We start from the raw sequence: 22923 nt of genomic DNA on the forward strand, positions 1-22923 counted from the left end.
GGCCTGTCGGGGAGGAACCTGCAGCCGATGCCCTTGACCGGAATCGAACCCGTAACCTTTTGGTCCGCAGGCCTACGCTCTATCCAGAGCGAAACCGTCAGGGCAACGCAACATTCCTTTTTAATTTTTAAGGCAGTGTAACAGATATAGAGAGTGGAGAAATTCTGGAGTCTCACAAACTCCCCAGCAGCTTCCAATAGGAAGTGTCTGTAGGGTCGCACTGCGATGCCACAGGAAACAGCGCAGGAAGACGCTTCCTGGGCCCTAGGCCGGCCGCGCCTGCGCGGTGAGCCCGTGGCGGAGGCTGTCGGGAGGCAGGAAGCGCCGCCCCGCCCCGCCCCGCGCTCTGGCCCCTCCTGTGAGCCCTGCCTCGCGGATCCCTGTGCTGGCGGGTGCCCCGCTTCTGCACTCCGAGCTCCCCGCGGCGCTCCCGCCCCGCCTCGCGCCGTCCCAGGGGCCGCCCCGCGCTCGGTTCCCGCCCGGCCTCTGGCCCCGGGCACCAGGCCCTCGCTTTCCCTCTCCGGCCGGCAGCCCGCCGCACGAGCACCATGGTAGGTACTGTGACGTCACAAGGAGGCGCCCTGGGGGAGAGCGCGCGGGTCGGTCGGTTGAGGTCGGGGTGGGGGTCCCGGCTGCGTCCGGGGTTCTCTCCGCCCTTAGTTCCTGCACCACAAGTTCCCTGAGAAGACATCTGGGAATACAAAGGCATTTTTCCCTTTTAAGGGAAAGTTTAAGAACCCGAGGGAGAGTCGGCAGGGACCGCGGGAGAGGGGAAGTCAGATCTCAAGGAGCATTTCCTCGACGGAGACCAGGCTTGTGGGGGTTGCCGGGGGGTGGGCAGGACCCAGGAGAGTTGGCGGACTGAGAGCGAGCTGGAGAGCCCGAGGGGCGCCAGGGCTCAGGGAAGAGCGCGCGATCTTTTGGGCTCTAGCTGTCCATCCCGTCACCCAGTCTTCTGTCCTGTGAAGCTCTGAGACCTGCCCAGGTGAGGGGGGCGGGGGGCGGATACCAGTGTAGCAGAAGGCCGCTCTCCCTGCCGTGTCTCTTCCCATATGATGGTTTCCCCTCTCTCTCCAATAGCTCTTCTATTCCTTTTTCAAGTCCCTTGTGGGCAAGGATGTGGTCGTGGAACTCAAGAATGACTTGAGGTAGGTACCTATTTCAACAAGTCTGTAGGGATTGGATGTGCCCAGAGCCCTGAAACCTGTTGATTTATTTATACTTTTTATTTATTTAAAAATATATTTTTATTGATTTCAGATAGGAAGGGAGAGGGAGAGAGATAGGAACATCAATGACAAGAGAGAATCATTGATCGGCTGCCTCCTGCATGCCCCCTACTGGGGATGGAGCCTGCAACCCAGGCATGTGCCCTGACTGGGAATCGAACCATGACCTCTTGGTTCATAGGTCAATGCTCAACCACTGAGCCACAGGGGCTGGGCCCTGAAACCTCTTTACTTGAGGGCTGGGTAAGGTGGGAGAGATAAAGAATGACTTGTGCCTTAAGCTGACAGATGAGCTGTGGAGTTGTTTCTTGTATTTGAAAAAAAAATACAAAGAAATACATATCTATATATATAAAACTCTAAGCAACCAGTCGACGACAGTTTGGTTACTATGATGCACACTGACCACTAGGGGGTAGGTGCTCAATGCAGGAGCTGCCCCTGGTGGTCAGTGCGCTCCCACAGCGGGAGCACCTGGAGCGGTGGCAGCAGCAGGTGCAGTGGGGCTGGGATGAGCCAGAGCAGCACAGTGCCCGACCTGGGCTTGGGCTCCTCCCTGGCCGTCTGCCATTTCGCGCACTACTACATCCCTCGGGGGATGTCAGACTGCAGGTTTCAGCCCCATCCCTGAGGGTCCCGGGTTGCGAGAGGGTGCAGGCCAGGCTGAGGGACCCCACTGGTGCACGAATCTGTGCACCAGGCCTCTAGTACTATATATAAAGAGTTAGTACAGAGAGGTCAGAGACTGGAGGCATCACCATTTTTTCTGATTAAATTATATACTCCTTTGACCCAAGAGTCAGTTCCACAAGTAAAGATGTAGTTACAAAGACTCTTGTAAGTTTTCTTTGCAGTAACCAAAAATGGAAAACAAATAGCTATCAATAGGGACTGGGTTAAATTGTGGCGCTTCTATGTTCCACAGCTGTCACACCAGAATGAAATGTGTTGATGTGGAAAGTTGTTGCAAAATAGTATATGTGGCATAATCTCCCTTATGCACAAGAAAATGTAAAGGATAAACAGGAGACCAATCCCTTCTGCCTGTATTGCTTTTCCATTCCTTACCCCTTATATCATAACTCCTAATCATCTTTCAGAATTGGGAATTAAATGCTGTATCCTTGGACTTTTCCTGGTCTTTCTAGCCAAGTAGATCCTTCTACCAGAGTCTTATTTTCTTCATAGTGGGTGCTTCTCAAATTGTGATTTCAGAAAAATGTTTACTTTATGGCCTGTCCTTCAGACAGGGCCCCGGACCATGTTTAAGCTCACCATTGTTCCTAATGTCTACAATAGGCCTGGCATATAGCAGGAGCTTAATTAATGTGTGCTGAAAGTAAAGTAGCTAACTTTAGAGAACCTCCTTTTGAGTAGGCACTATTCTGCATACATTTAACTCATTGAATTCTCATAACACCCCTGTGACATATACTGTTGTTGCTGCTTTACATGTGAGGAAATTGAAGCTTGGGTAGGTTAAGAAACCTGCTCAAGTCTATGCAACTAGTAATGACAGCAAGGACTGAAATCCAATTCTGTCTGGATTATCTTTTTTTTTTAGAGCAAGAGGAAGAGGGAGAGAGACATCAATTTGTTGTTCCACTTATGTATACATTCATTGGTTGATTCTTGTGTGTGCCCTGATGGGAGATCAAGCCTGAAACCTTGACGTATCAGGATGGTGCTCTAACCAACTGAGCTGCCCAGCCAGGGCTTTTTTTAAACGTTATAGATAGGATCATATTCTCTATGCAGTTTTGAAACTTGCTTTTCACTTAGCAGATGTGGATATTTCTCGTCAATAAAGGTGATCTTTTTCTTTTTTTTTTTTTTTAATATATATTTTATTAATTTTTTACAGAGAGGAAGGGAGAGGGATAGAGAGCTAGAAACATCGATGAGAGAGAAACATCGATCAGCTGCCTCCTGCACATCTCCCACTGGGGATGTGCCCGCAACCAAGGTACGTGCCCTTGACCGGAATCGAACCTGGGACCCTTCAGTCCGCAGGCCGATGCTCTATCCACTGAGCCAAACCGGTTTCGGCGATCTTTAACTTTCTTAATGGCTGCATGGCATGTTTATTAACCAAGGCCTTGCTGTTGGACAGTTAGGCGGTTTCCAATTCTTTAAAACAATTTTTTTTAAATATGTTTTTATTTCCTAGCCAGTTTGGCTCAGTAGATAGAGCGTTGACCCATGGACTGAAGGGCCCCAGGCTCGATTCTGGTCAAGGGCATGTACCTCGGTTGCGGGCTCAATCCCCAGCCTTGGTTGGGGCACGTGAGGGAGGCAACCAATCGATGTGTCTCTCTCACATTGATGTTTCTTTCTCTCTGTCTTTTCCCCTCCCTCACACCCTCTCTAAAAGTCAATGGAAAAATATCCTCGGGTGAGGATAAACAAAGTGTTAGTATTGATTTTAGAGAGAGAGGAAGGGTGAGGGATAGAGAGAGAAAACATCGATGAAAGAGAAACATCAACATTGATAGGCTGTCTCCTGCACAGCTCCCCCGCCCTTCCCCTAATCTGGGACTGAGACCGAAACCCGGGCATGTTCTCTGACCAGGAATTGAACCGGTGACTTCTTGGTCCACAGGTTGACACTCATCCACTGAGCCACACTAGCTGGGTGGTTTCCAATTCTTTAGGGAAAAAATCCTTTAAATGAGATGTACATTTAAAATAGTGATACTGGCACAGGCAGTTTGACTCAGTTGATTGGCGCGTTATCCCCTATGCTGAAAGGTTGCAGGTAGGACACCTGCAGGAGGCAACGTGTTGATGTTTCTCTTTCTCTCTCCCTCCCTTCCTCTCTAAAAATCAATAAAAACAGCCCTGGCCAGTGTTGCTAAGTGGTTAGAGTGTCGACTTATGAACCAGGAGGTCACAGTTCAATTCCCAGTCAGGGCACAATGCTTGGATTGTGGGGCTCGCTCCCCATGGCGGGGGGAGTGTGCAGGAGGCAACCATCGATGATTCTCATCATTGATGTTTCTCTCTCTCCCTCTCCCTCTCTGAAATCTATGAAAATATATTTTTTTAAAAATGGAGAAAATATCCTCAGGTGAAGATAAAGAAAAAAAATCAATAAAAACATATCCTTAGGTAAAGATTTTAAAAACAATAATAAAAAAAAGTGATACCTATCACCTGATTGTCCTTTAGAAAGTTTGAATCAATGTATATTCTCTCCCCAGCAGTGTCTTCCACATTTCTTTTTTTTTTATATATATTTTATTGATATTTTACAGAGAGGAAGGGAGAGGGATAGAGAGCCAGAAACATCTATGAGAGAGAAACATCGATCAGCTGCCTCCTGCACACTTCCCACTGGGGATGTGCCCGCAACCAAGGTACATGCCCTTGACCGGAATCGAACCCAGGACCCTTCAGTCCGCAGGCCGACGCTCTATCCACTGAGCCAAACCGGTTTCGGCTGTCTTCCACATTTCTATGAGATAATTGCTCAATGGAAGAAACACTGACATGGCAGAGAGTGGTGAGGAGAGGGACTTCTACATCAGAGATTTCATTTATGACATGGGCAATGCGTATGGTACTGATGGCATAGAGATGAGGGCCATATAGAGACAGTGTGGGAGCCCATACCAACCCTAGGCAATTCTGTGAGATGACTTTTTATTTTCCTCTTTTCTCCTCCCTGGGCCTTCCACATGGCAAAAAACTTATGTTTTAGCTCCAGGTTCTAAAGCAAGGACTGTAAGATTCAAAGGAATTCCATTGGATTGGGAGAGGAGCTTTCTTTCAGGCTTGTTGTCAGACCACTTTTGTGCCAAATGTCTCGCTCTCATGAACTGAATGAAATAATACCACCTTATACAATTCCTGAAGTTACTTCACCGCTGCACATGGTGGTGAAGTGCTGTCAAAGGCTGTTCAGCAGCCAGGGATGTGGTGAAACCACCACCGAGGCAGCAGGCCTCAGACACTGGATTTCAAAGACTTAGAATTTTACAAAAATAGGGTCCAGCAGAGAACTGCCAACTTTATTTTTGGCAAGATAAGGACATTTTTAAAAACTGCCATTTACAATAATTTCATTTTTTAAAATTTAATACCAAAAAAATAGTAAGGACAATCAAAGAACAGCTATTTTCTAGTCTTGGCCAGGTAACTCAGTTGGTTAGAGCTTCATCCCCATATATGAGGTTGCAAGTTCAATCCCTGGTCAGGACACATAAAAGAATTAACCAATGAATGCATAAATAAGTTGATTTTTTTAAAAAATCAATGTTTCACCTGGCCCATGTTGCTCAGTGGTTGAGTGTCCACCCATGAACCAGGAGGTCACAGTTCAATTCTCTGTTAGAGAACATGCCCGGGTTTTTGGTTTAATTCCCAGTAGGGGGCATGTGGGAGGCAGCCAGTCAATCAGTGATCCTCTTATTATTGATGTTTCTATCCCTCTCTCTCCCTCTCTCTGAAATCAAAACATACTTTTAAAAAAATGTAATGTTTTTGCCCTAGCGGGTTTGGCTCAGTGGAGAGAGCTTCAGCCTGTGGACTGAAGGGTCCCAGGTTCAATTCCGGTTGCAGGCTTGATCCCCAGTAGGGGGCGTGCAGGAGGCAGCTGATCAATGATTCTTTCTCATCATTGATGTTTCTATCTCTCCCTCTTCCTTCCTCTATGAAATCAATAAAAAAAATTTTTTAAAAATTGATGTTTCTTTCTCTCTCCCCCTTCCTCTCCCTAAAATAAATTTTAAAGTTATTTTTAGGGGAAAAAATTGACAACCTTCAGCATACAACATACACAGTACTATTGGCCTGTGTTTCCTCTTTTGTCATGGACTTCTAATACCTTTGAGCACACGTCAGTGTTTGAGAACCAGTGGTTCTAAGGAACTTAGAATCTGGTGATGACACACAGGATGGTGAGGATGAGGGTGGCCAGGTTGGAGGGTGGCCTGGATTGAGGTGTAAAGTAATAGGACCTTGGTTTGTAGAAATCAAACTTGAAAGAGAATTACATAAATATTAGACATCAGCAAACGCTAGGGATTTATGGGATATGCGGGGTAGAGATACAATTCATGGGATTGGAAGTTGTGAGACTTAGGAAAGAAGATGAACACCATCTGACAGAAATGTTAAAAGTTGGGAGAGAGCATTGCTCACTAACATTTCAGGGTCCTCAAGCATTGGGGAAGGGAGAGGGCATCTCTTGTCCCTTCAAGAGCAATGCTAGCTGCTTTATCTACTTTATATGTGGGGCTCTGGTTCCAAATCCATAAATGAAAACAGCTGATGGTCTGGGCCCAGACAGATATATACTGAGTCCTTGTTTGTTCTAAAATTGGGCAAGTTACACACCCTCTCTGAGCCCCTGGATGGTAATAGCTACTTTGTAAAGTTGCTAAAGATTATAAAAGTGGCTGTAAAAATTATACATGCTATACAGAATACAGGAGAAATATAAGATGGTAGCTCTCAAGAGTGGATTGGTATAGGGAAAGATGTATAATCTAAAATAACACACTTCTAGGGAGTGGGGGAGAAGGCAGTTCTAATATACGGTGACAGAAGATTTGACTTTGGATGGTGAGCACACGGTACAGTATACACATCTTGTAACATAGAAACTCACACCTGAAACCTGTATGTTCATGTTGTCCAATGTCACCCCAATAAAGTTAATTAAAAATAATAATAAAACACTGTTCTGGAAGCACTGTCTTTCCTACTCTAGGGCTTAGGAATGCCCCCTTTTGGTTCCACCTATTCTGGCTTTTTCAAGTCCTTGATTTTCCCAAACCATGTTCTTAGCTCTCAAGTCTGTGTTGACTTTGGTGTAAACTAATTTGGTTCTTCCTTTCCTCTGCCCCTGACAGCATCTGTGGGACCCTCCATTCTGTGGATCAGGTGAGACAAAGCAAGAGCCCAGGACTGGTCTTGGGGAAGGAGGAGAGGAGAGCTTAAGGGTGGGGTACTTAAGTATTTTGTCTCTAGGGCTAACGATGGTGTTCATCTTCTTTCCTTAGTATCTCAACATCAAATTAACTGACATCAGTGTCACAGACCCTGAGAAATACCCTCACATGGTGAGTGAGGGATGGTGGGAAAGAGCAAACACCTCTAAAAACAGGAGGCCCCTGGGTGGGTAGAGGACATTTTTAAGAGTGTTTTCATGTTTGCCTACCTTTGTCTAGTTATCAGTGAAGAACTGCTTCATCCGGGGCTCAGTGGTCCGCTATGTGCAGTTGCCTGCAGATGAGGTGGACACGCAGCTACTACAGGATGCAGCGAGGAAGGAGGCCCTGCAGCAGAAACAGTGACGACGACTCCTCCACCCCCTTTCCCTCTTCCATTGGTAGTCCTTAGCCTGGTGTCCCAGCCCAGGACCCCTCCTTCATACTTGAGATGTTGTGTTTATTGTTTTTCAATAGTGAAGGCCCTTTTTTTTTTTTTTTTTTTTTTTAAAGGGGGATGAGTAGATGAGAGGACTAATTAGTGGGGAGCAGCTGTCTTCAGTGAGAAGAGAAGATAAGTTGTCTGGGGAAATGCAGTGTTCTGGTCCCCAGCACCTGCCTTTCTTATTCCTTCCCCAGAGATGGTGGGAGAATCTAGATCTCTCCAGGGCGATATGTGCTTCATTTTGGGGATGGAAGGAATCTGTCCCGCATCGGGAATAAAATGTAAGGTGCAAATTTCTGGTGTGTGTGTGTTTTGGGAAGGAGGCTGGAGGGTGGGAAAGGGATGTTGAATTCATTTAAGCTCTTGCCCTTCATTACCCCAGCCAAGAACCCACGCAACGGCAACGTCCCAGCATTACGCGCCACTACTCTCTGGGTAAACCGTATACTACCCAGCGGGGTCACCCCAGATTTCTCAAACACCCCCTGCCACATGCCTTTTTGCTCAGACCGCACCTGCAATGAGTGCCTGCTCCCTTGGCCGTGTGACAGTTGTCAGATGAGACACCAAGATGCGGTCGATGCTCCCTCAACCCAGCCAGGTCGGCACACATATCTATAGCAGATTCATTCAAACAAGTGACATGTTTTCACTGGGGGAGGGTGGGCGAATTCCCGCTCCAGGCCCGTCTGCGGCGCCGCTTCCGCCGCCCTCCGGCCGGTGGCGCGAGGACCCGCGCGGGGTGCCCGCGGCGGCGCCTGACGGGAGCGCCCGATGGGAGCGCGGTCGTAGGGGCGCCCCCGTCCTGTGCCCGCGCCCGACCTGTGCCCGTGCCCGCGCCCTTCCTCCGAGCGCGGGGACGGCGCGCCCCGGGCCAGGATCCGAGGGGCGGCTGCACACGCAGGCGGGGCCCGGCCGCCCACTCCAGGACCCGCGGCCGGAAGCGCTCGCTGTCACAAAGGGGCCACACGTGGGTGCAGACGGCTCGGGCGGCGGTCCCAGGAGCCAGGGTCGCCCGGAGAACTGCCCACCGTCCCGGCCGCCCGACTCCTCGGCCCCGGCCGCCAGGCCGGTCCCGCTTCGGCCGGCGCAGGCTCCGTCTGACCCTCAACCCCCCCAGTACGTACCTGCGGCCCGAGCCACGTCCTGCCGGAGCCGAGGGGCTCTTCCCGGCTCCCACTCTCCCCGAGGACCGCGATCCCGGGCCGTCCTCCACTGTCACCACCACTCCACAGTCAGACCCTGGGCTCTTGAGGCCTGACCAGACCCCCCAAGTCCTGGGGCCTCGGCACCCGCGGTAGAGGATCCCATGAGGGTCCCCTCTTTACTCAGGTAGGACCCCAGGTCCCTCAGTCTTCCGTCTCTCCTTCTCCTAGGTCTTTTCCACCTGGTTCGGACCCTGCAGAACCATGTCCATCCTCTACGTCTCCCCGCACCCCGATGCCTTCCCCAGCCTCCGAGCCCTCATAGCAGCGCGCTACGGGGAGGCTGGGGAGGGGCCGGGCTGGGGAGGCGCCCACCCCCGCATCTGTCTTCAGCCGCCTCCAGCGAGCAGGACCCCCTTCCCCCCACCCCGCCTGCCCGCCCTGGAGCAGGGGCCCGGTGGGCTCTGGGTGTGGGGGGCCACTGCTGTGGCCCAGCTGCTGTGGCCCGCAGGCCTGGGGGGCCCTGGGGGCAGCCGGGCAGCCGTCCTCGTCCAACAGTGGGTCAGTTACGCCGACACGGAGCTAATACCAGCTGCCTGTGGGGCAACGCTGCCCGCCTTGGGACTCCGCGGCTCTGTCCAGGACCCCCAGGTGAGTGGGGAGAAGGTGGGGACGGGAGGTTTAGGAGAAGGAAGCAAGAGTTGGGATGGATAATGAGACAGGAAGATAGTGTGTCGGGTGTGGAAAAAGATTGATCAAGTCCCAGATCGCCACCTGGTAATCTCTCTGAGCCTTGATCTTCTTTTTGTCTCTGAAAACTTTAGTTTTCATGTTGAGAAAATTAAAAGAAGTGTGCAGAGCACATGGTCTAGTGCCAGAGCACATGGTCTAGAAACCCACAATAGAAGTTACTATGGATTGTAGGGAAAGAGTGGGTGAGGGAGAGATGAGAAGAGGCAGGTAGGGCCAGGAGAGATAATGATGCCGGAGGCGGGGTAGGAGACATGAAATGAGGGGGGAAGGGAGAGGAGAGATAACCACACCAGATTGTAACCTAGTCCTTCCAGAGTGGGGCTGTGCCTTCTGGTCCTTATCACACACATGGTAGATACTTAGTATTTCTTGAATGAATGAATGAATGAATGAATGAATATATGACTTAGACTCTGGCTGGCTTCCTCATATCCTGATTACACTATCTAAAATAGAGGCCCCCCTCTTTGGAATTCCTTGTCTCCCTCAACCTGATTTATTTTTCTTCATAGCACTTAAGGAGAAAAAGGGTAATGTATTATATATTTGTTCATTTATTGTCTCCCAATTAGAATGTAAACTCCCTGTTCAAATTCTCTCCTCATTCCTTAGAGAGGTATGTGGCATGTAGTAGATGCTTAATAAATATTGTTGAAGCAATTATTGTGTTGCCTTATTTAATCTTTAACTTCTTGTACTTAGTATATTGCAACTGATACATAGTAAATGTTCAGTAGGAATTTTCTGAATGAATGAAGCAACAGGGCTTCTTCTTTTAAAAATATTTTTAGTGATTTCAGAGAGGAAGGGAGAGGGAGAGAGAGATAGAAACATAAATGATGAGAGAGAATCATTGGTTGCCTGCCTCCTGCACACCCCACACTGGGGATCAAGCCCACAAACCTGGGCATGTGCCCTTGACCGGAATTGAACCTTGGACCCTTCAGTTGCAGGCCAGCACTCTATCCACTGAGCCAAACTGGCCAGGGCAGGGCTTCTTTTTATTATGACCATTTCAAAGAAGATGAAACTGGCCTCAGAGGTCATGATTTGTGGGAGTGGAAGGAGGCCAAGCCCTGTCTCATATCCCTTCCCCTTCCTGCTAGGCTGCACTGGGGGCCCTGGGAAGGGCCCTGAGCCCATTGGAAGAGTGGCTTTGGCAGCACACCTACCTGGCCGGGGAGGCTCCCACTTTGGCTGACCTGGCGGCTGTTACAGCCTTGCTTCTGCCCTTCCGATATGTGAGTCACTAGGGCCTGGGGAGGAATAGGGGCAGTTCCTCTCTGACCTCACTACAGGGTGACTAAGGATAGTTGATTTCTTTTCCCCTTCCCAGGTCCTGGACCCCTGTGCGCGCCGGATCTGGGGGAATGTCACTCGCTGGTTCATCACCTGTGTCCAGCAGCCAGAATTCCGGGCCGTGCTGGGAGAAGTGGTTCTGTATTCAGGGGCCAGGCCGCTCTTGCAACAGCCAGGTAAGGAACAGGGGAGGTAGGAGGGGAGGGGTTCCTTGCGGTCTCCCATGCAGCTCACTTTCTTATCTCAGAATGGCAGAATCCCTGGAGCAGGGGCCTGCGGGTGGGCCAGGTGGGAGGTCCGTATGGGGAAGCCCTTGGGCAGCGGGAATAACGGTCTGAGACCTAGCAGCACCTTCACAGAGGGCCTCAGCGGCTGAGTCTGCATTTCTGGGCCTCCCACCAGGCCCTGAGGTCACTGCACCTCCAAAGACACCTGCTCAACTCAAGAAAGAGGCAAAGAAACGGGAGAAGCTAGAGAAATTCCAACAGAAGCAGAAGATCCAACAGCAGCAACCACTGCCCAGGGAGGTGAGAGGCTAAGGTGGGAGCTGAACAGGATGCTGGTGTCATAGTGGGGGGCAAGGGGAGAGGCTGATATCTAAGTCTATATCTTTCCCTCCCAAGCAGAAGAAACCAAAACCAGAGAAGAGGGAGAAGCGGGATCCTGGAGTTATTACCTATGATCTCCCAACCCCACCTGGGGAAAGGAAAGGTACTGAGTCAGGGAAGGGACCCCCTCCCTCCACCCTCTGAAGCTGCTGCTGCTCCTGTTTCCCCTTCCTGCTTGTCCTGGCTCCCACCACTTTTCTTGGTGAAGATTTGCAGAGGCCCAGACCCTTCTCTGCTTGCCCCCCCGTCCTCTTCACAGCGGCCCAGCCTCCATACTGACGCCTGCCTTCCTCTCCCCAGATGTCAGTGGCACTATGCCCGACTCCTACAGCCCTCAGTACGTGGAGGCAGCCTGGTACCCCTGGTGGGAGCAGCAGGGCTTCTTTAAGCCAGAGTATGGAGTGAGTGGCACTGCCGCCCAGGCCTGGAGGGGGAGGGCCTGGGAGAGGTGACATGGAGTCTTAGCATGTGCCCATCCTTCCTCCCCCATAGCGTTCCAGTGTGTCAGCACCTAATCCACGGGGCATCTTCATGATGTGCATCCCACCTCCAAACGTGACAGGCTCCCTGCACCTGGGCCATGCGCTCACCAACGCCATCCAGGACTCTCTTACCCGATGGTGAGCTCCTGTCCTCTCCCAACTGCTTCCCTCCGCTGCCTTCTCTTCCCTGACGGCCCTCCTTCTCTCTCCTTCCATTTTGGCCCTCAGCTCTGCCCCCTGGTGGTGGTACACTTCTCTCTGTCATTCCCTCCCCTCTGATCACTTACTGGTAGCATCCTCCCCTAGTCAATAACCAACACTTATCTCCCTCCTCTTGGGATATGAGACAGGGCTTGGCCTCCTTCCACTCCCACAAATAATGACCTCTGAGGCCAGAAATAATATTACTTTGAATTACACAAGAAATATGCGAAATATTCTTGATGTAAGAAATGTAAAGCTTCAAGTCTCCTTGACAACCCCCTCCAGACCTACTTCCTAAGACTTAGCCTTTGTTATCACTTTGTGGATCTTTCTAGATCTTTCCTGTCCATTACTTACAGGTAATGTACCCATGAAAATTTATAGTTTCCTTTCGGGTGGATTTTTTTTTCTGTCATGCTATTCTTCAGCTTTCTTCTTACACTGAATAGTTTGTCTTAGAGATCTTTCCTTATCCTTATCCACAGACTGATCCATTCTCTTTCATTGCCCTGTAGCATTCCATACTGTGACTATGCCATATGGAGTCACTTGCTAAAAAAAAAAAATAATGGTTGTTTCTAATTTTTCTCTATTGAAAATCGCTTGAATGCACATTCCTGCACAAGCTTTCTCAGGCACACAGAGACAGCTTCGCTGGCGTAGCTCCCGGGAAGTGAAACTGCTAGGTCAGTGGGGCATGCCTATGTTAAGTACAAACAGAAGCTACCACTTTGCCCTACAAAACAGCTTTACCCACTTCATCTCCCTGTGAGGATATTCGTTTACCCATGGCCTTGCTAACTCTGGGCATTATCTTCATTTTGCTAAGATAGGCAAAAAAATGGCACCTATGTAATTTCTGATTACCAGTGAGCTGTGCCGCTTCCTGTGTCTGGGCCGGTCTGGTTTCCTGAACTGTCTGTGCGTCTCTGGTTTGCCCATCTTTCTATTGATTGATTCTTTGTTGTTGTTTTCTTTTTTAATTGGTTGTTGGATGATTCTTTACATATTCTGGGGATTGTTTTTTTGTTTGTTATATATTGTAAATGTTTACTCCTGTTCTAGCACTTGCTTCCCCTCCCCCTGCCTTTTCAACCTGCCCCACTGTCAATAGTTTAGTTAACAGATACAAAGTTAATATTCTAGGTGACAAATTCCTTTAAAAAGTATTTTAAGTCCTGGCCAGTGTTGCTCAGTGGGTTGAACAAGGTCCCATGCACCCGAAGGTCACTGGTTCCATTCCTTGTCAGGGTACATGATCCCCAGCAGGGGATGTGTGGGAGGCAGCCTATTAATGGTTCTCTCTCTCTCTCCCTCTCCCTTCCTCTCTCTAAAAATCAATAAAAACATTTTTTTAAAAAAGCATTTTAAAACAATGTTTTATCTTTGGAAACCAGGGTTATTATTATATTTTAAGTTTTGAGACATTTTTCTAGTGTCCTGCTTACTAAATTAATTTAATCAAAAAATATTTCAGGACATCACTGTGTGCCATCACTGCTCTGGATACTGGGGGATAATGTCAGATTTAGTATTTTGCAAGGAATTGAGAGCTGGCAAAGAGTTTTATTAAATACATATAACAAGAATGGCCAAGTTATTTACATGAATAGTTAACACTTCTTACAAAACTCTTAGGGTAGCCACATTTTTTTCTAATGAACATGATTTAAATAAGATGTTAGAAACTACCATTGCTTAAATAGAGTAGATTTATGTCACATCAATATTTTAGAATTAAAAATAATGTGAAAATAAAATAATTTGAAATACAGCTTTAAATATCTCCACCAATAAGAGTTGAATAGCTATATTTTTTATTTTTCTTCCTCCAGCAGAGAGTAGGGTGCTTTTCTACAAATATCCTTGACATTGATTTAGTTTTCGCTAATTTGATGTGATCCCCAAGAGATACTTTTAGTGAAAAAATAGTTTTTTCTTCCTTTCTTGTGCTTAACTTCTTTAATAATAATATTTAACAATATCTTGAAGTTCAGAAAATGTTCGTGTCCTTTATTTAATTATTTATTTTTAAATATATTTTATTGATTTCAGTGAGGAAGGGAGAGAGAGAGAGAAACATCAATGATGAGAGAGAATCATTGATCGGCTGCCTCCTGCATGTCCCGCACTGGGGATCAAGTTCTGACCAAGAATCGACCATGACCTCCTGGTTCATAGGTCGACGCTTAACCGCTGACCATTCTGGCTGGGCTGTGCATGTCCTTTATGCATGTAAGCAGCATTTCTATCAGTTACCTGCAAGAGAATGGAGTTGCTGCAATCCCTGTGCCCAGGGAGATCTGAACATAGTGAGATACACAGACTAAAAGAATGAATATAGCCCTGGCCGGTATGCAAAGTGGTTAGACCGCGTACCTGGATTGTGGGTTTGATCCCAGGCCCTGGTCGGGTACATGTGGAAGGCAACCCATCGACGTTTCTCTCTTTCCCTCATTCTCCCTTTCCCTCCCTCCTTCCCTCCCACTCTCTCTAATTTTTTTTTAAAAATATATTTTATTGATATTTCACAGAGAGGAAGGGAGAGGGATAGAGAGCCAGAAACATCGATGAGAGAGAAACATTGATCAGCTGCCTCCTGCACACCTCCCACTGGGGATGTGCCCGCAACCAAGGTACATGCCCTTGACCAGAATCAAACCCGGGACCCTTCAGTCCGCAGGCCGACGCTCTATCCACTGAGCCAAACCGGTTTCGGCTCTCCCACTCTCTCTAAAAAATCAATGGGCCAAAACCGGTTTGGCTCAGTGGATAGAGCGTCGGCCTGTGGACTGAAGGGTCCCGGGTTCGATTCCTGTCAGGGGCACGTAACTTGGTTGCGGGCACATCCCCAGTAGGGGGTGTGCAAGAGGCAGCTGATCGATGTTTCTCTCTCATCAGTGTTTCTAACTCTCTATCCCTCTTCCTTCCTCTCTGTAAAAAATCAATAAAAAATATATTTTAAAAAAAAATCAATGGGAAAAATATCCTTGGGTGAGGGTTAAAAAAACAGAACATATTACAGTTTGATGATTCACTGAAAACAAGGTGTGTGTGAACAGAGGGTGATTGTGTTTCTGTCGTGATTTCCTCTCCTTTTGGGATGCACCTAGTACTGCAGGGAAAGAAGGCCCCTGTGCCTCACACAGGGCTTCAGAGGGGGCTGCAAACCACGGTTTCACTCTCATTCCTCTGGTTAATTCCCTAAAACACTACTAGCTTCCTGTCATTTTCTCTAAAATGGTCTACCACTTGCTTTTTTTTTTTTTTTAATATATTTTTATTGATTTCAGAAAGGAAGGGAAAGGGAGAGAGAGATAGAAGCATCAATGATGAGAGAGAATCATTGATCGGCTGCCTCCTGTACACCCCACACTGGAGATTGAGCCCGCAACCTGGGCATGTACACTTGACTGGAATCGAACCTGGGACCCTTCAGTCCACAGACCGATGCTCTATCCACTGAGCTCTATCCACTGAGCCAAACCAGCTAGGGCTACCACTTGCTTTTTAACTTCACTGAGAGGTGTTGCTGTTCTGAGGTTTTGCGTTTTGCTGTAATAAGTTCGACGATGTCCTTAGACGTCATCTTGCGTGTCTGGTTTAGGATGACCTCTCCTGCCTCAAAGTTACACACATGGCCACCTGTGTTATTGACTTCTTTATTTAACTTTTGGAAAACTATGTAATTTTCTGAGACTTTTCTTACAGTTCTGTTTTTCTATATTGAATTCTTTAATCTGACTAGAAATTATTTATTTATTTATTTATTTATTTATTTATTTATTTATTGTTAATCCTCACTTAAGGTTTTTTCCATTGATTTTTAGAGAGAGTGGAAGGGAAGGGGGAGGGAGGGAGAAAGAGAGAGAAACCAATGTGTCTCTCTTACATCAATTGGTTGCCTCCCATACATGCCCCGACTGGGTCAGGGATTGAACTGCAACCCAGGTACGTGCACTTGACTGGGAATCAAACCCGTGACCCTGCAGTGCTGGAGCCAACACTAACCGCTGAGCAACACCGGCCAGGGCTGACTATAATTTATTTTCGTGAATATTGGGAAGTAGGGAGATGTTTTTCCAACTAAGTAGTTAGTTGTTCCAAAGAAATTTTTGAATTGTTTTCCTTTTTCATACTGATAGGAAATGCCACCCTTGACAGATACTAGATTGGCTTGGATCTGTTTCCAGTCACTGTTTTGTTCCCTTTCATCTGTAACTTTGTTCCATGTGGTAACTAATCGCTCGACTAATCAAAACTCTCTCATATGTTTTGCTATCTAGTTGGGCAGGAGCCTCCTCTTTGTTCTTTTGCCAAATTGCTTTGGCTGTCCTTCCGTGTCCTCCCCAGACTGTAACTTTAGAATTGGGGTCCCTCTCCACCACCCTTTTCCCTCCTGAGCCCATTGACTTCCTCCCCCAAAGCTCCTCCAGGTCCAGCTCTGCTGCCCACTCACCACCACCCTCCGCGCTCTTCCCACAGGCACCGCATGCGCGGGGAGACCACCCTGTGGAACCCCGGCTGTGACCACGCAGGTATTGCCACGCAGGTGGTTGTGGAGAAGAAGCTGTGGCGCGAGCAGGGGCTGACCCGCCACCAGCTGGGCCGCGAGGCCTTTCTGCGGGAGGTCTGGAAGTGGAAGGAAGAGTGAGTGTGCAGCAGCCCTGCCTCCGGCCCCTAGCCCTGGCCCCTGGCCCTGTCCATGTAAGACCTCTGTCACCTGCGACCCTGGTCACAGGCTTCACAGAACCTCTCACAGAGGCTGAGGGTCAGTGGCTTCAGGTCGAAGTCCATTTCAGAGAATGAGGGGTCCCCACGTTGCCCTGCCAGCCCCCCAATGTCTACCTGCAGCCGGCCTGAGTGCTGATCCGCCTCCTGTCCACTTCCAGGAAAGGGGACCGGATTTACCACCAGCTGCGGAAGCTCGGCAGCTCCTTGGATTGGGATCGAGCCTGTTTCACCATGGACCCCGTGAGTGGGAGGGGTGGGCGGGGAGGCTCCCCAGGGGGCCCCCATAGAGAGCACCTGCTGTGCCCTCCTGCCAGTTAGACCCACACGTAGGGAAGCACTGAGGGCTCAGCTGCAAATCTCATTTCTGGTCCCATGTCATGACCCTCTGTGTTCCCTGTCCCTCTGGGAGCTCACATTCCTCCAGGTGCATGTGATGGGCCTCACCCTCCACGGGCGTGCACTCCCAGGATTGCCTGCACTGGCAGCCTGCCATCTCCAGCATCACCAGGCCCGTGCCTGTCCTTGTGTTCCCAAAGCCCCCTCCATGGTCCCCTCTCCCCTCAGGAACGTATTTCCCCCTTGCAGCCCTCGGGTGCTGGGCAGTGGGACTCTGGACCCTGCTGCCCTGGAAAGTCTGCCTGGCCCCCTCCCTGCTCCCCCTAGAAACTGTCCGTGGCTGTGACAGAGGCCTTCGTCCGGCTCCACGAGGAAGGCATCATCTACCGCAGTACCCGCCTTGTCAACTGGTCCTGCACCCTCAACTCTGCCATCTCTGACATCGAGGTGTGCCCTCGCCCGGGCTCTCCAGCCCCACCCCAGCCCCGGGCCCTGGGCCGCTTTCCTAACACCCCCTTCCCAGGTGGACAAGAAGGAGCTGACGGCTCGCACCCTGCTCTCTGTGCCTGGCTACAAGGAAAAGGTGGAGTTCGGGGTCCTCATCTCTTTTGCTTACAAGGTCCAAGGCTCAGGTAGGAGCCAGGGGGTCACCAGGATCCTGGGCTGGATGGGGTGGGGGCAGGAGGGGACCAGCGCCAAGATCATAAGGTCGCCTGTCATCTCAGAGAGTGATGAGGAGGTGGTGGTGGCGACAACTCGGATCGAGACAATGCTGGGAGATGTGGCTGTAGCTGTGCACCCCAAAGATCCCAGATACCAGGTGTGGCAAGGGCGCTGCCGCGGTGGGGGGTCCTGGCTGACGGCATCCGCAAAGGAGAGAGGGTTGATTAGATGGTCGCCTTGGGCTCCTGTCCAGCCTGCAGAGGGCGTTGGGGTGTTGGACAGCCAGGGCCCTGGGAAGAGGGAGGGCCGGCCTTTGTGTGTTGAGGCCCCTCTGTTCCCAGCACCTGAAGGGGAGGAGCGTGGTCCACCCGTTCCTGTCTCGCAGCCTCCCCGTGGTCTTTGATGATTTCGTGGACATGGAGTTTGGCACAGGTGAGCAAGGGACTGTCCTGAGGGGGAGGAAGGAGGCACGAGGCGCATCCCGCATCCCTCGTCCCTCTGAAGGACAAGAACACAAGCTTCATCTAAACAGACAGGCCTTGGCCTGGGTCTCAGGACTGTCGTGGGGAAGTGGGGGACAGGCGGCCTTCAGCAGAAGGGGGTGCATGTGGGAAGGGACTCATTGAGTCCTCATGGCCCTGGCACCCCCACGTGCACCCCAGGTGCGGTGAAGATCACCCCTGCACATGACCAAAACGACTATGAGGTCGGGCGGCGGCACGGGCTGGAGGCCATCAGCATCATGGACTCCCGGGGAGCCCTGGTCAATGTCCCCCCCCCTTTCCTGGTGAGACTGCCTGGGTGTGGGGCCAGGTCCCAAGGCAGCGGGGTACTGAGGCACAGCCATGATGAGCCTGTTCCCCCAGGGCCTGCCCAGGTTTGAGGCCCGGAAGGCGGTGCTGGCGGCGTTGAAGGAGCGGGGCCTGTTCCGTGGCATCCAGGACAACCCCATGGTGGTGCCGCTTTGCAAGTGAGGGCAGGGGCCAGAGAAAGGGGGGTGGCTCCTCAGGGGGCTCCCCACCTAACCTCCCCACCTGTGTGTACCTGCAGCCGGTCCAAGGACGTGGTGGAGCCCCTGCTGCGGCCGCAGTGGTATGTGCGCTGCGGGGAGATGGCCCGGGCAGCCAGTGCAGCCGTGGCTCGGGGCGACCTCCGCATCCTGCCTGAGGCCCACCAGCGGACGTGGCATGCCTGGATGGACAACATCCGGTGCGTTGGCTCGCTAGGAGGGGTCTGAGGAGGGCTGAGCGGCACTGGTCAGGCACCACCTCCCCCTGACCCCTCGCGTCCTCTGCAGGGACTGGTGCATCTCCCGGCAGCTGTGGTGGGGCCATCGCATCCCAGCCTACTTTGTCACTGTCCACAACCCAGCTGTTCCCCCCGGGGAGGTGAGCACGGGCCGCAATGCAGTACTGCACCTCTGGTGGGAGGCAGGGTCGGGCAAGGCAGGGGTGCCCCCTGGGTATTCACGGCACCTGTGGCAGGATCCCGACGGGCGGTACTGGGTGAGTGGGCGCAGCGAGGCCGAGGCCCGTGAGAAGGCAGCCAAGGAGTTTGGAGTGTCCCCTGACAAGATCAGCCTCCAGCAAGGCAAGGCAGGGCCTTGGGGGTGAGGGGCAGGGCCTGGCCTCTGATCCTCACCTTTGCCCTCTGACCTCTGACCTTTGGCTTCCCTCAGATGAAGACGTATTGGACACCTGGTTTTCCTCTGGCCTCTTCCCCTTCTCCATCCTGGGCTGGCCCAACCAGGTACGTCCTTGAGGCCAGCTCAGGTGGGGCAGGGTCTTGAGGTGGGTGCTCAGCTCCCCGTCACGCTCTTCTCTGCCCTAGTCAGAGGATCTGAGTGTGTTCTACCCGGGGACCCTGCTGGAGACAGGCCACGACATCCTCTTCTTCTGGGTGGCCAGGATGGTCATGCTGGGCCTGCAGCTCACCGGCAGGCTGCCCTTCCGAGAGGTGTGTGGCCGGCTGAGGCCTCCCACTCAGGCTCGCAGGGCCGGCCTGGGCAGGGCCTCTGGACGACTGGGTGGGCTGTGGGGACTGAGCGCCTCCTGGGACCTGCTCGGTGATTGTGCCTGGGCTTCCCAGGGGAGGGACTCCTCTAAGCCCATGAAAGTGTGGGCGGGGCTGGCGGGACACCCAGGGACTTGAGGTTCAGAGTGGGGCAAGATGCAGGGCCAGCTGGCCCTGGTGGGGAGGCGGAGCCTCACGGGCCCCTTCCCGCCTCAGGTCTACCTCCATGCCATCGTGCGAGATGCCCATGGCCGGAAGATGAGCAAGTCTCTGGGCAATGTCATTGACCCCCTGGATGTCATCCACGGAGTCTCCCTGCAGGTGGGTCTGGGTGCCCAGTGGCCGGGGAGAGCTTGTGGGGGGCTACTGGGCTATGGCCATGCCCTGACCCCGCCCACTGCACCCTCAGGGCCTCCATGACCAGTTACTGAATAGCAACCTAGATCCCAGTGAGGTGGAGAGGGCTAAAGAAGGGCAGGTACGTAGGAGGGGCCAGGCTGGGGCGTGGGCAGAGGGAGGCGGGGCTGGCTCAGGACTCCAGCCCGGCTCCTCCCGCAGAAGGCAGACTTCCCGGCCGGGATTCCCGAGTGCGGCACCGATGCCCTCCGGTTTGGATTGTGCGCCTACACATCCCAGGGTAGGACCCCAAATCTCTCTGCCGCCCTCTTCCTCCCTGAGGCCACCCCTCCTCCGCCCTGGTCAGGGCTGGGAGGGCGTGCTGAGGACACTTCCCCGCAACAGGGCGTGACATTAACCTGGACGTGAACCGGATCTTGGGGTACCGCCACTTCTGCAACAAGCTCTGGAACGCCACCAAGTTTGCCCTTCGCGGCCTTGGCAAGGGTTTCGTGCCCTCGGCCACCTCCGAGGTGAGGGCCTGGTGGGTTCGGAGTGACCCCCCACAGGCTGCACCCCGCTGCTCGGCATCAAGCACAACCCAGGAGCCTCCATGTGGGGGAGCGGAGCAGAGGTTACAGGAGACGCCCAGGCATTGGGGTCCTCCCCCCATACGGGCACACGTAGCTTCCCATGGTCAGGCTCTGAATGCATATTTGCCCATGGTTCCTGCCTCCTGGGGTTCTGGCTCCCTCTCCCTGGGCACCTCTCCCCTCAACTGGTGGCCCTGGCTGATCTGCCCCTCCCCCCAGCCTGGAGGCAGCGAGAGCCTGGTGGACCGCTGGATCCGCAGCCGGCTGACTGAGGCCGTGAGGCTCAGCAACCAAGGGTTCCAGGCCTACGACTTCCCGGCTGTCACCACCGCCCAGTACAGCTTCTGGCTCTATGAGCTCTGTGATGTCTACCTGGTGAGGAGGAGCACAAGGGGGCAGGGGCAGCGAGCCCCGAGCCAGCCTGTCCCCTCCAGCTGTCACAGGTGCAGCGAGGGCTGGAGACTAGCTCCTTCCCAGCTCTGAGCCCACCTCCTGTCCCCTAGGAGTGCCTGAAGCCTGTGCTGAGTGGGGTGGACCAGGTGGCCGCTGAGTGTGCCCGCCAGACCCTCTACACCTGCCTGGACGTTGGCTTGAGGCTGCTCTCGCCGTTCATGCCCTTCGTGACTGAGGAGCTATTCCAGAGGCTGCCCCGGCGGCTGCCGCAGGCACCCCCCAGCCTCTGCGTCACCTCCTTCCCAGAGCCCTCAGAGGTATGGGGTGTGGTCAGGGCGGGGCTCGGGTCTGTGCCTGGCCCTCCTCACCCCCTCCTCCGCCCCACAGTGCTCCTGGAAGGACCCTGAGGCAGAGGCGGCCTTGGAGCTGGCCCTGAGCATTGCCCGAGCCGTCCGCTCCCTGCGTGCCGACTACAACCTCACCCGCACCCGGCCTGACTGTGAGCCTCGGGGCGCCTCTACCCGCCCGCTGTCCCCTTGCCCACTCTCTAGTGTGGCTGCCTCACCTTCTTCTCTCCCCTGGCAGGTTTCCTGGAAGTGGCCGACGAAGCCACAGGCGCCCTGGCGTCGGCAGTGTCGGGCTACGTGCAGGCACTGGCCAACGCGGGTGTGGTGGCTGTCCTGGCGCTGGGGGCTCCTGTGCCCCAGGGCTGTGCGGTGGCCCTGGCCTCTGACCGCTGCTCCGTCCACCTGCAGCTGCAGGGGCTGGTAGATCCGGCCCGGGAGCTGGGCAAGCTGCAGGCCAGGCGTGGTGAGGCGCAGCGGCAGGCCCAGCGTCTGCGGGAGCGCCGTGCTGCTGTGGGCTACCCGGTCAAGGTGCCCCTCAAAGTCCAGGAGGCAGATGAGGCCAAGGTGTGTGGTGTGGGTGGGCATGTCCTTCCCACTCCCCGTATCTCTGACCCAGTCCTGGGCTGCACTGCTCATCCCCAGGCAGTCTATGGGGCTCAGAGCCCAGGCCCCTGAGCAGGTGGGGACCTGCTGGACGGGGCATGACAAGGTGAAGACAGGCAGACCCAGAACCAGGTACCCTGCCGCCCGGCCAGGCTCCTTGGGGCCCATCCAGCCCCGGGAACATGGCGTCCCTTCCCGGGGCACATAGAGGCAGGAGCCCTCTAGGCAGGAGCCCTGGGTAAGCCAGGAGGGCCCCGGGAGGCCGCTGTGGGGACTGGCAGGACTGGCCATTCTCCCAAGAGCCCTGGGGCGGGATTGCCCTGCTGAGTGCGGCCTGGGAGCCTGTGCGCCTTACCTGCTCTCCCCCAGGCGGGGCTGCCGCTGGGCCCCTGGGCTCTGAGGCTCCTCTGTCCTTGGGGACTGACCACTCTGGGAAAAGAAAACCCCAGAGATGGTGGAAGAGAAGTGGGTGCTGGTGGGGAGGCTGCTGAGCATTTGGGGGACCCGTCCAGCCAAGCACAGTCCCTGAACTACTCCCCGCCCGTGGCCCTCACCTGCCTTTCCAACTCGACCCTCTGCCTTTGTGGGCGTCTGGGTGTCTCTCGGGCCTGATCCTCCACCCACCAGCCTGTCCCCCCCCCCAGCTCCAGCAGACAGAAGCAGAGCTCAGGAAGATGGACGAGGCCATCGCCCTGTTTCAGAGGATGCTGTGACACGCTCAGCCCTCAGCCCCGTGGCCCACCGGGGGCAGCAATAAATATTTTGCCACAAAACCATCTCTTGTTTGTGTGTCCTGGGCCGGGA

The 22923-nt window shown here is 52.9% G+C and overlaps 2 protein-coding genes across 3 annotated transcripts; both read left to right on the forward strand.

Moving 5' to 3' along the window:
- Window positions 1-343: 343 nt before the first annotated feature.
- Window positions 344-7900, forward strand: LSM2 (LSM2 homolog, U6 small nuclear RNA and mRNA degradation associated). Its single transcript, XM_080664007.1, has 5 exons — window positions 344-551; window positions 1081-1148; window positions 7088-7118; window positions 7238-7297; window positions 7406-7900. The coding sequence occupies exons 1-5, from the start codon at window positions 549-551 to the stop codon at window positions 7529-7531; spliced, it is 288 nt and encodes a 95-aa protein (XP_080520133.1). The 5' UTR covers window positions 344-548; the 3' UTR covers window positions 7532-7900.
- A 645-nt stretch (window positions 7901-8545) lies between these two features.
- VARS1 (valyl-tRNA synthetase 1) lies at window positions 8546-22908 on the forward strand. Of its 2 annotated transcripts, none has more exons than XM_080664003.1 (30): window positions 8546-8729; window positions 8987-9406; window positions 10615-10749; window positions 10845-10983; window positions 11210-11334; window positions 11431-11518; window positions 11716-11816; window positions 11908-12035; window positions 16587-16751; window positions 16994-17075; window positions 17499-17618; window positions 17695-17803; window positions 17897-17991; window positions 18176-18266; window positions 18497-18621; window positions 18701-18804; window positions 18885-19043; window positions 19132-19222; window positions 19319-19424; window positions 19513-19583; window positions 19665-19790; window positions 20064-20168; window positions 20257-20325; window positions 20406-20484; window positions 20589-20716; window positions 20996-21151; window positions 21280-21486; window positions 21557-21668; window positions 21755-22080; window positions 22764-22908. In XM_080664003.1, exons 2-30 carry the CDS (start codon window positions 9020-9022, stop codon window positions 22830-22832), a joined length of 3798 nt encoding a protein of 1265 aa, XP_080520129.1. In that variant the 5' UTR covers window positions 8546-8729; window positions 8987-9019; the 3' UTR covers window positions 22833-22908. The 2 variants fall into 2 exon arrangements, with proteins under 2 accessions (XP_080520129.1, XP_080520130.1); XM_080664004.1 differs by having other exon boundaries at window positions 11434-11518.
- Window positions 22909-22923: the final 15 nt, after the last annotated feature.

The sequence above is a fragment of the Plecotus auritus genome (assembly GCF_963455305.1).
Source record: "Plecotus auritus genome assembly, chromosome: 4".
In the NCBI taxonomy this organism is placed as follows: domain Eukaryota; kingdom Metazoa; phylum Chordata; class Mammalia; order Chiroptera; family Vespertilionidae; genus Plecotus; species Plecotus auritus.